Here is a 12,313-nt window from a genome sequence, read left to right on the forward strand (position 1 = left end):
GATTCTTGGGACAATTAGTGCTATACAAGTCAGCATTGTTACTATAAGTATTGTTACTATATGTATACCAGAACTAAGTAACTGTACCCTTTGTGGATTCAAAGCTTATTTGCATTTAAATTGAGGATTCCAGGAAGGACACGCATATCAGACAAAATATAAAACCATCACAGTTATCAATATAAAGAATTTAATATGCACTTAATATGCATGCATTTGGGGGGAAAATCATTAAGTCCTGCCTGTAGGTTTAGATTTCTAAAACAAAACCTCCTGTGACAACTGAGGTGAAAACAGATGGGAAAGTACCAAGTACGTATTTTACCTAGAACAGAAACCAAAGTGAAAGAAGAAAATAATTCAGCAAAGCACTAATTAGCTAGAAATATGAAAGAAACAACACCAAGTAATGCATCAAAGAGGGAATCAGAGGAAAGAAGACATTAGTTTTTAATAATTTCTTAATTTAAGATTAAGAACAGGCCAACTGAATATTTAAGGAAAACTAATTAAGAGGTTGCATCAGGAAAATTTAAGAGACAATAAATAACCAGAATATAAGTTTGGTATGAAGACTGGCATGTGATGAATAATGGGCCCAAGCAAAAGAAGGAACTGCAACAAGCATGAAATTCTTTACCTGTCACCAAATACTGAAACTACTGAAAGCAATAAGTAAAATAAATGAACATTACCATAGTCAATATGAATCGGGATGAATTTCTGAATGCCTCTTAATCTCTTTCACAGAGCGAATAAGACTTCGGGCTGCAAGTTCCTGACACTGAATTTATAAAATGTTAGTAGCTATGTTAATAAATGGATCTAATCACCACAGCTTCATTTGGACAAACTGAAGGGCAAGTGTAAATAAAACATGTAGACTATTTATTTGATGCTTAAAAACATCTTATAAGAAGATCCCAGATATAAAAATCTCCCTCAGGAATACATGACCAATATACGAAATAAATTATATGCATCCAAAAAAGTGGATCAGTTCTTCTCAAGGAACAATTGAGTGACATAATATTGTCTTCCTATTGGTATGATTTTTGCAATACTAGCATATTCAACCACAAATCACCCCTACGTTAACTGTGTGTGCAAGCCAGGTGGATGGGATATTATCAAATTCTCTAACTAAGATGAATACCCTCTTGCACCCGGTCAGCATACCATTACACAACCCTGCCCTCAGCCTCTTGCTTCCTAGTATTCTACTTATGCAAGACAAGTTCCATCTCATAAGAGCTTGGGCCTTAAGAGGGAGGATAATTTTATTAAGATGACTCATTATGACTATTATACTGTTATGACCAACATACTTTCATATGTGTTACATGAGTAATTTTTTATTGCTCATAGTTTTGACCCTATGTTTATAATCAATAGTTTTAATATAATTGTTTTTACAATGAGCAACAAGAACAATAATAAATAAAATACATGCAGGTTGTCCTAGACTTACCACAGTTTATTCAGTGAGCGTTCAGAATTATGATGGTGCCGAATGAAGGGACTTAGGACTCTTGCCCAAAGTTACAACCATTGCAGTGTCCGAGACACGTGAACAAAATTTCAAGTGCTAGGCAACCTGCCTGCCGTTATGACTGACTGCAGGGACGCTGCGGCAACCTCCCACCTACTGTCCTGCCATCCCACCCTACTTGGGCCTGCTTCCCACCGTGCAGGGTCCCACACTGCAGCCATATTTATAAATTAAGGCTTCACTTTACAACCTCTGGAAGGTAATCCCTTGGGCAATTAAATAATTCAGAATTCCTAAAGCAGGGTTTTTAAGAAAAGGGGGCATGGATCCACTGTATCCAATATTTTCCCCCCCAACATTGAGAAGAGATTTACAATATCTCTTCCCCAATGACGAAATGAGAAAATTCTTTTCCTTCTCTCTAATGTTAGAACCCACTGAATTGGATGCCAGGACTGCTGTTAGGTGTGGTTAACCAAAATATTTGGATAATTGGGAATTTAAGTAATTGAAAGCATTATTACTAAGAAGTTATACTGATTCTGAACTACACAGTGGATCTAACTGAAGCAAGTTATTATTAATAAATACACTCTGATTTACAGTTTTATGAACTGAGAAATATAATTCTGAATTATATTTAAGCTATACATTTTGCCCTCAGAAATAAGATCTGTGGTCAGTCTTAACCTTTGTACTGCAGAAGATCTTCAAACAAATTAGATTTTTATGTAGCATACCCACAGAGCATGCCGAAAACCACACTCTTTATATCTCAAACTATTGGATCGCCTCTTACCTCAAACACAGTATTTGAAAATTCATTAAGATTCAGCGGAAAGCCAGTGTTACAGATTTGCAAAACTGAATCTACCATGCATTTCAGCAGGCAACCTCCCTAATTATTTTTAACCAGCCACATTAATTATAGATAAAGCATAACACTGTAAAGTTTTATAATGTTAAAAGCTATAAAGTTTAAAGTTTATAAATTTTTAAAGAATTCTGAGTTGGAAAAATGAAACTTTTAAATGTTTTGTTTGGCGGTTAATCAGGGTGCTCTTCTATGACTTGCAATTCCTCATACCATGTTTTATTTAAATGTAAACATACGTTCAGAGAAAAATACCTTGAGAAAACAGAATTTGTGAGAAGAGATTGTATTTTGTTTGGCAAGATGAAAATAACCGTGATCCTGCAAATGAATGTGAAAGTTTAAAGAAAAGATACTTACCCGTGAGCTGGATCCACAGCAATTGCTCTTGGCTGGTCAAGATCTTGCCAGAAAAGAACTTTCCTAGATGTTCCATTGAGGTTAGCAACTTCAATCCTATTTGTTTCTGAGTCAGTCCAGTACAATTTTTTCCCAATCCAGTCACATGCCAGGCCATCTGGAGAAAGCAATCCTGAAACGATGACACTCTGTACAAGACTCCCAGTTTGGTTAAAATAAGTCTGTTTGATGGCTTCTTCGCTCACATCTGTCCAGTAAATGACATTTTGTGAGTAAAGGAAGTCCACTGCAGCAGCATCTTCTAAGCCACTGACTACAACTGTTGCTTCCATCTTCACTCCACCAGCATCCACCAGTCTGACATCTCGACGGTTTGCAAAAAGCAAGAGAGGAGAAGCTTTAAAAAAGAAGCAAAATAACACTCAATATAAGAGATCGAAAATCTGTATTGTATCATTGGATTCATTAAATGTATCAAATATACATAAATAATACCTAAGCAAACATCATCCTTTTATTAGTGTCTATCCTAATGGGAATCCTTACAATTCTAAGTTCCCAATCTATTTCCTATTGGAAAGGGGCGTGGACTTACCTGAACGCCTTTTCTCAGCACGGAGATGGATAATCCACGCAGTGGGTTGAGACTGTATTCCTGGCCAATCAGATCAGTCAGCCAAAGTTGCCATTGACTGACAGTAAGACGTTTTGGCTCCACTAAATATACCCTATTATCCTAGTCTATAAGGGTGGGTGTGGATTATCCATCTCCGTGCTGAGAAAAGGCGTTCAGGTAAGTCAACGCCCCTTCTCCAGCACTGGAGATGGATAATCCACGCAGTGGGACATACCAAAGCCTATTGTCCCTTGGGTTGGGGAATAGACTGGTCCCGTGTGTAACTTTGGTCTAGAACCTGCTGGAGAACCCTCCTACCGAAGGAGGCCTCTGCAGAGGAGTACTTGTCGATTTTGTAATGACGAATGAATGGAGAGGGCGAGGCCCAAGTGGCTGCCCTGCATACCTCTTCAATAGAAGCCTGCATGGCCCATGCTGCTGAGGTGGCAGCACTCCTTGTGGAGTGGGCCGTGATATGCTTGGGGACTTGCAAGGACTCCGCCTGGTATGCCCCAGTGATGCATGCCCTAATCCACCTACCGATGGTAGAGGACGAGACCTTCCGGCCCCTAGTAGCGGGGTGGAAGGATATGAAAAGCACTTCCGAGCGACGGAATTCCGCTGTGCGCGAAATGTAATGTCTTAGTGCCCTTCGTACGTCCAAGGTGTGCCATTGTTGCTCCAGGGGATGAGCTGGGTTTGGACAGAAGTCTGGTAGGACTATTTCCTGTGATCTGTGAAAAAAGGAGTTGACCTTTGGAATGAATGAAGGGTCTATTCTTAGGACTACCTTGTCCCTGTGAAAATGACACAGGTCCTTCCTCGTTGAGAGAGAAGCTAACTCGGATATCCGTCGAGCTGACGTGATAGCTACTAAGAATGCTACCTTATGGGTCAGGTAGCGAATGTCACATGTTTTGAGTGGTTCGAATGGCGCTCTGGTAAGAGCTTGTAGTACTCGTGGTAGTTCCCACGATGGATACCTGCGCACGGTTGGCGGTCTGATGTTCGCAGCCCCCTTGAGGAAGGATCATATTAAGGGATGCTTGCCCAAGGATTCACCGGGGCTGGCAGAAAGTATAGTTGAGAGGGCGACGATTTGCCTGCGCAGCGTGTTTGGCGAGAGGTCCCTCTCTAGGCCATCTAGTAAAAATTCTAGGATCTTGGGAATTGTGATCCCTTCGAGTAACAATTCCTGTTTAGAGCACCATGATTGGAAGCTTCTCCACGTGGCCTCGTAGACACGGTTCGTGGAGGGGCGCCTTGATGCCTGTATGACCCTAATCACACCCTGTGAGCAAGCCCCCTTGGCTAAAATTGACCGTTCAAGAGCCAGACGGCTAGTTGTAGCCATTGTGGCTCTGGGTGGGAGATCTCCCCCTGCTTGAGGGAGATCCTCTCCGGAGGAATCCGCCATGGATTCGTGCGGGAGAGACTCCTCAAGTCTGCGAACCAAGGTCTCCTTGGCCAATAAGGGGCCACAAGGATTACCTCGGCCCTTTCCCGCAGAATCTTGCGTACTACCGCCGGAAGGAGAGGTAAGGGTGGAAACGCGTACAGGAGTCCCTTTGGCCATGGGCTCCGTAACGCGTCCGTCTGCTCTGCTCCCCTGGATGGGAATCGGGAGAAGAAGCGAGTTAGGTGGGCATTGGAAGGAGAGGCAAAAAGGTCCACCTGGGGAAGCCCGAAGCGGTGACAGATCTCCCTGAAGATCCTCGGGTGTAGTTGCCACTCCGAGTGATCTATTGTTGATCTGCTCAACAGATCTGCTTGGATGTTTGCCTCCCCCGATATGTGGTCGGCCTTTATGGAGGCCAGATTTTGTTCCGCCCAGGCCCCCAGTAGGAGGGCCTCGGCCGAGAGCGAGCGAGAGTGTGTGCCCCCCTGACGGTTTATGTGGGCCTTGGCTGTCACGTTGTCCGTCAGGACCAGTACGTGCCTGCCTTTTATGCTGCTGTGAAAATGCCTTAACGCTAGGTGAATAGCCCGCAGCTCGAGCCAGTTTATGTTGTGTCGGAGATCCACCGCTGACCAGCGGCCCTGTGTCCACTTGGTCCCCAAGTGGCCTCCCCAGCCGAATAAGCTCGCATCTGTTGTGACTACTACTCTGTCTGGTTCCCTGAAGGGGGACCCCCTGAGGAGAGCTGGAGATAGCCACCACCTGAGGGAGTGTCGTACTCTCAGAGGTATGCCTACCCTCTTCCGGGATGCACTGATTTGCTGTCTCTGAAACGGGAGCATGAACCACTGCAGTTCTCTTGAATGCAGCCTTGCCCAAGGAACTATTGCTATGGTCGATATCATCTTCCCTAGCAGTTGGGAGAGGCAGACCAGCGTCACTGACTGACCGCGGCTTACCTGTTTTACGGCTTTCTTTATGCTGCTGAGACGTTCCCGTGATAGATACCCCTTGCACTCCTTTGTGTCTATGACCGCTCCCAGATGGAGTATTCTCGTAGTTGGGGTTAGATGGCTCTTTGGAAAGTTCACCGAGAAGCCGTGGTCCTGCAGCATTTTTATCACTAACTTTAGGTCCGCCCGAGACTGCTGGGCGGACGATGACTGGATTAGAATATCGTCCAGGTAGCACTGGACTCTGACTGGTACGTTTCTTAGGTGTGCTGCCAGAACCGCCAGAATCTTGGTGAACACCCTGGGCGCTGATGACAGGCCGAATGGAAGTGCCCTGTATTGAAAATGGTGCCCCCTGTAGGCAAACCGTAGAAAACGGCGGTGAGCCAGAGAGATAGGGATGTGCAAGTATGCCTCCGTGAGGTCGATCGATGCCAGAAAATCCCCTTTCCTTACGCTTCCAAGGATGGAGCGTAGTGTCTGCATTTTGAATTTGCGGTATTTTATGTAGAAATTTAGCCTTTTTAAATCCAGAACGGCTCTCCAACCCCCCGAGGGTTTTGGGACCACGAAGAGGATAGAATAAAACCCCTGGTCTCTCTGGTTCATAGGCACCGGCTCTACGGCCCGTATGTTTAGAAGGTGCTGAACGGCCTCGTTCATGAGCCTTCTCTTTGTTGGGTTTGTGGGACAGGGGCACGGGCGGAAGCGGTTCGGGGGCTTTGAGAGAAATTCTAGAGATAGACCATGACGTATGGTGTTCCTGACCCATACGTCCGTGGTGGTCTCTTCCCACTGGGGAGCAAACCCTGCTAGTCTGCCCCCTATGGGAAGGTCTGGGTGGGAGTCATCTGGTACGGCGGAAGGGGCGGTTGCTCCCCCGAAAGGGCCGTCTTCCCTGCGTTTGCCTATGTCTTGTGTTCTGTCTGTCCCCCTGTCTTTCCCTATCCTGTCTAGCTTGGACGGGTTGAGAATTTTGAAAGTAGTTGACCCTGGCTTCCGTACGAAAGGATTGTTTCCTTCCCCAGGAGCCGGGTCTCTTGTCCTGCCTTTTAAGCATGTGTTTAAGGACCTTGCGCTTGTTCTCTGTCAGGTATGGCGTTAGTGCCTCACCAAACAGCTTTGCCCCTTGGTACGGAGCCGAAGCCAATTTCCACTTGGATTTGGTATCCGCCTGCCAGTTCTTTAGCCAGAGGATGCGCCTGCTCGTGTTGTTTGCCGCCATTGCCTTGGCTGAAAACCTGGTCGCTAAAAGTGTCGCGTCCGACGCATATTCCGTGGCCGCTACCATTTTGCTGAGTTCCTGGTGAGTGCGTATATCCTCCATGGGAACCCGGCCCTGTAACTCACGGAGCCAACAAAGTGTGGCTCTGGTGAAAAAGGACGCGGAGGTAGTCGCCCTGGTAGCCCAAGCTATTGCCTGGTGCGTTCTCCTGTAGTTGGACTCACTCTTTTGGTCCTCGGTTTTAAGAGCCTCAGCAAAATCTCCTGATATGGCCGTGTCCGATATCAGGGGACCTATGGGTTCGTCCACCAGCGGCACCTCCAATGTTCCCTCTAGCTCCCTTGCTACGTTAAATAGCTTCCTCTCCGCATTGCTAGGAAGCGGTAGGGAGGTTGGCGCTGCCCACTGTTTCCTTATTGTGTTTAGGAACATGGTCGGGCATGTTATGCGGTGTTGAGTGGTTACCTTTTCGGCGAACGTCGGCTCAGCCTCTGTGTCAACTGTGACAGGCTCCGCTGGTGTCCCATGCCCCAGATGGGCTGTGGCCTCAGCCTTGCGCAGAATGGTAACAAAAAGAGAAGGGTTAAACAGGCCGCTGAAGGACGGCCCTTGAGGTGAGGTGTCCTCCTCTTCCTCAGACATTTGAATCCCTTGTGACGTACCTGGCTGGTCCAGGTAATCTTCCTCGGAGACCGACGAGTCTGAGAAGGAGGAGAGGTCCTGATGGTCCTCCGTTTCCTCCCGATACCTCGTTCTAAGTCCTAGAGGCTTGGCTTTGGAAGTTTGAGCCCTTGCCTCAAATGCACGGTCCACTGCCTGCGCTATTAGGGTAGCTAGCAGATCCCCCGTCAATGCAGGAGGAGTAAGCATTGCCTGCGACCCTGCAGGTGCTGTGGTTAGCATGGTCCTTGGGGTTTCCTGTAACCTCCGTGAGGAGGTGGATCGGGAGAGCGATGAGAATTCGCCTATCCCACCCTCTGTTTGGGACTGTGATGAGTTCCCTAATGACCAAATGGCCTGTGGGGATGAAGGGAGACCCAGCGGTAGATCAGGACCTATCCCCCCATTCTGCCTATTTTCAATTCTGGCCCTTTTCTGGGCTCTGTCGAACTCTTTTTCTAGGGCTTGGTGTCTTCTGATTGCCTGTTTGTCAGCCTTCTTTGATGACTTCCTTGCAGCCTTTCTAGGGGCTGCAGAGGATTCCGAATCCTCTGAAGCAGGTGCTCCAGAGGATGAAGGCGGGGCTCCAGTGGAGGGAATGATTGCTTCCTCCATTCTCCACTAACGCTGGGCCGCGATAGGGGGGACCCAGGTAGTAGGAGAGCTCCAACTTTGAGTAAGGACAGGCGCACTACTGGGGGCGTCTGGAACTCAGGAGCAGACTCTGCAAAATTGTCAGAGTTAGTCACTGTGCACGGATAAGAACAGGCACGCTAATGGGAATGCCTGGAACCCGGCTTGACTATGGTGGGTAAGGACAGGCACGCGACTGGGGATGCCTGGAACCCACCACTAAATCCAGAAGCGTACGGGCCACTAATGGGGGACCCGAAGTCCGGAAGGAGCCAAAGGCAACTAAACACAGTTAGCTATGAAAGGTTCTTATTTACTTTAGATTGAAGACACCAAGTCCTGGAACCCGCAGCTATGTGTCTGATTTGAATGTCTCTGAATGAATAATAGATGCTTTAGTACCCCAGTACTGCTTGCCTATTAATTCACTCCAGCGGCTGAACCTATTCTTCACATGGAGCCTTAGATCCCCTGTTTGGACAAAAATATGGCCGCCGCTGCCAGGAGACTACTGCGCATGTGTTAAAAGAAGCAGGAGATTATTGCGCCTGTGCTAAAAAGGCTGCCTGTGCCACGTGGGTTGTAACAAAGAGCCGCGCGTGCTCACAGCTGTGCAGACAATGGCGCCTCGTTTAAAAAATCCTGAGCAGCCTGGTTAGTGAAAGAAACTGCTCCGCACGCCAGCTGTTTCCCTTAATTAATCTCCCTCCCAGCATGCGTCCCCTTTGTCCTCCGCTTCCCTCGCTAATTGCTTGCCTCTCTGTCTTTTTGTTTTGTTTGTTTTAAACACGAGGGGTTGCCCGAGCCTCCCCGTTTGTTTAAGGCTGCTGCCGGCTGCTGGAAGGTGGTTGGGGTTTGGGTTAGGGAGGGGAGATAGGGATTTCCCCCTTTTAAGTGGGGGTGGTTTCCCCTGTAGGGAATGTGACTTCCTGAGTCTTACAATTTAGCCAGGCAATTTTGAGTAATCAATTACATTGAATTAAATTATCTCTAATTAACTTTTAAACTAAGCAATTTCAGCTACTAGAAGAAATCCCCCCCAATGGAAAGGAACTATACCTGCCCAGGAGCCAAAGATTGTCGGTCTTTCTGTATGGCCAGATCAGTCAAGACTGAAGAATCATGGTCCAGGACTGGGCGTGGCAACTTTGGCTGACTGATCTGATTGGCCAGGAATACAGTCTCAACCCACTGCGTGGATTATCCATCTCCAGTGCTGGAGAACATGGTGTTCCCAGTCACCATTCCCAACTCGCTTATAATTTCATAGTAGAATATGCAGAATTGACCAGACCCAGTGCTCATTTATGGCACAAAAACCTTACAACTTGCAAATAAAGCCATTTACTGCTAAAATAAGAATTTTTTTAAAAAAGCTAAAGATAGGATCAATCCTACTATGGGTCACTGTGAGTCAGTTGTCTGGTAAATTGTACTGTCATTTACAAACCAACTTTGCTACACTACATTCATATCCATCCTCCAGCTGTTTTTCTGCCCTGAGCATGCACTCTTAAACATGATTTGTCCCCATAAATAATAGGCAGATTTCTTACAATGATCTCCCCCAAATAATACAAAACTGTAGTTTGCTATAGTGGTAGCAAAGATTATTTAAAATGTAACAGGACTTGGGGCCACCTTTCAATCCTAGGACTGCCCTAGGATGTAATGTAACAAATTCAAAGGGTGCAGAAGCTCTCTAGGACTTGGGCAGTGATCATTTCCAATCTCAGCCTTTCCTGGAGGTAGTGTAGGGGAGTGCAACCTGGACAACTTTAAGTCTTGTGGACTTCAGTTCCCAGAATTCTGGGAGCTGAAGTCCACAAGTCTTAAAGCTGTCCAGATTGCAGACCCCTGAGGTAGTGGAAACTTTCTGCACATAAGCAATTCCTTCTTCATTGACTGGAATAATATAATTTTTTATCCTTTGCAAAATATGCTCAATAAAAGCTGTAAACCTCATGCTACTTAAATTAATAACAAAGATGAAGTGATATTTCCATTTGTAAAAATGGAAAATTGAAATGATCCAATTAATACAAAATAAATTTTATATTTACAGTCAATCTCTTTCAAAAATGTTTACAGCTCCATATTTAAGGTATCAGACCACAAGTGGTGATTTTAACTTTTTAAAATATATAATTAAGAGGACTTAAACAAAAGAGTAAAAACCACTCACCACCATAAGCAATGTAAAGAATATCAGTTTTTATCATTATGTAAATAATAGGAAAGGGAGGCGGTGTTCTTAGGTTGAGGCACCGTGGAGTCCTCCATCCTGAGGTGAGCTATCTCAGCGATGCTGAGAGGGAACTCTGGCAGGGGGATCAGTTGGCGAGATAGACTGAGCAGGTGGAGCAGTGAATTGTGCCGTCCTGCTCTCCTGACCACCCGACCAGTTGAAGAAGCGGGCTGCTTGTCCCCCTTTGGGGTCCGGTCTTGTCTACGGCTGCGGCAAACCTGCTTGCTCGTAGATCTCCTGATTACGCTAAAAGGGGGCCAGACAATGAGTTGCACCATGAGTGTTGGGAGCAGAAGTTTCTGAAGAATTGGGCAATGAATTACGTTTTGTGAAGTATGAGTTTTATAAAAAAAAATTAAATTATAGTTTATGGAATTATGATTTTATTATGAATTGTGAATTTTGTGATTGTGGCCCCCGTGGGCCGGGTCTTGCAGCGTGGGCCCAAAAGGTAACAAGCCGGGGTGTGTGTGTGGGGGGGCTGTCTGAGGTGGGAACCACTGGCAATAGCCTCTGCAGCCGTGCTGCCCTCCCTTCCCTTAATGAGGGAAAGACCAATCCCTGGATCTTCTGGGGGATTGGGGAGGCTCAACCCTCCATCTGGAATTTCTCGGCCTGCTTCTCTGCCGTGTTTGTTTCGGCAGCCCAAAATGGCATCCGGAACAATGGCGCGAAAGATGCTTGTCGCTCGCGAATGACGCGCCAAGGAGGCTTCCGCTCTATCGGTGGGAAAAAGAAATTTAAGAGTGTTTTCTGCTGCTGCGAGGTGCCCCAGTGCCCAAAATGGCGATCGGAGTGAGCTGGTGTGGCAACGAGGCGACTGCTCAACTCAGCGAGGATCGCAGCAGCCACTCGAAGAACAGAGGGTAAAACTGGCAATTTCAGCGCGCACGCGGCTTCAATCACTAACAGAATCGACCGTCCGATCAGCGGGGAGCACAGTGGCTGCTTGGAGAACAAAGGAGCCGGTAAAAGCCCGAAGAAAACAGTGGCCGCCGATCTGATGAGGCAGGAAGCCCAGCCGGTTTCTCAATTCATTGAGGAAAACGAGGGAGGAATCACCACCCCCGGGAAGTCTGAATAGGCTCTAGCTGCAGCGCTGATCCCAGTGCTGAACAGCTGAAGAGGGCTTTCCCTTTGGAGGGAGCTGAAGCCTCAGCAATAGCCCAGAAATCTGGGGGGGAAAAGGACCATCCCCCGAGCCGTTGAAATGGCTGTGGGTCAGAAAAAGCAGAATCCACCAAAGTAATTAAACTCTACTACCTGCCTTAGACTGGGAGCCAAACTTATCACGTCCGTTTGGGCTGAAGACCAAGTCAAGACTGGGAGTGGCTTACCGAAGGACAGGTGTGGCAAGTTTGGCTGACTTGGTCTAATGGGCAGGAAGGCAGAACTAACCGATTGGTGGATTCTCCATCTCTGGTGCTGGAGAAAAAGATTGGCTTAAGTACCCATCTTCATGGGTACTTAACTGCAGAACAATTTTTTGTCACCCATTTATCAAATTGCTTTGGGGGAAAATACCTGGGCTTTCTATTATTGGCAAGGATTCCCAGGAAGGTGTATAAATAAATAAAATTTCATTAAAAATGGTAAGGATTCCCTTACACTGAGCTTGAGCAAGAATTTAAGAATACCCAATCTAGGTAAGTCCTAGGCCCATCTTAGTTCAGCACTTTGCTTCGTAGAGTGGCCAACCACACATTTCTGGGGTTCTTCTTGAAAAACAGATGTAAAGCATGCATTATTCCTCTGCAAATGGAATGGAAAAACAGACTAATTCCAATCCAGAAATTACAATGAGTCTTCAAGTCAAATAGCCTTTTGTAGAACTGCTATTCATGAATGAATCG

General features: G+C 46.4%; 1 protein-coding gene across 2 annotated transcripts in view; it reads right to left on the reverse strand.

Moving 5' to 3' along the window:
• Positions 1–12,313, reverse strand: part of LRP5 (LDL receptor related protein 5) — a 136,759-nt gene that overhangs the window by 79,957 nt on the left and 44,489 nt on the right. For both annotated transcript variants that reach the window (XM_039331262.1, XM_039331261.1), the window contains exon 2: positions 2,727–3,123. In XM_039331262.1, the coding sequence (XP_039187196.1) occupies positions 2,727–3,123 (397 nt within the window). The remainder of the gene's footprint in view (positions 1–2,726; positions 3,124–12,313) is intronic.

Source organism: Crotalus tigris, unplaced genomic scaffold (genome assembly GCF_016545835.1).
Source record: "Crotalus tigris isolate CLP2741 ecotype Arizona unplaced genomic scaffold, ASM1654583v1 scf7180000024436.1354646, whole genome shotgun sequence".
Taxonomy (NCBI): Eukaryota; Metazoa; Chordata; class Lepidosauria; order Squamata; family Viperidae; genus Crotalus; species Crotalus tigris.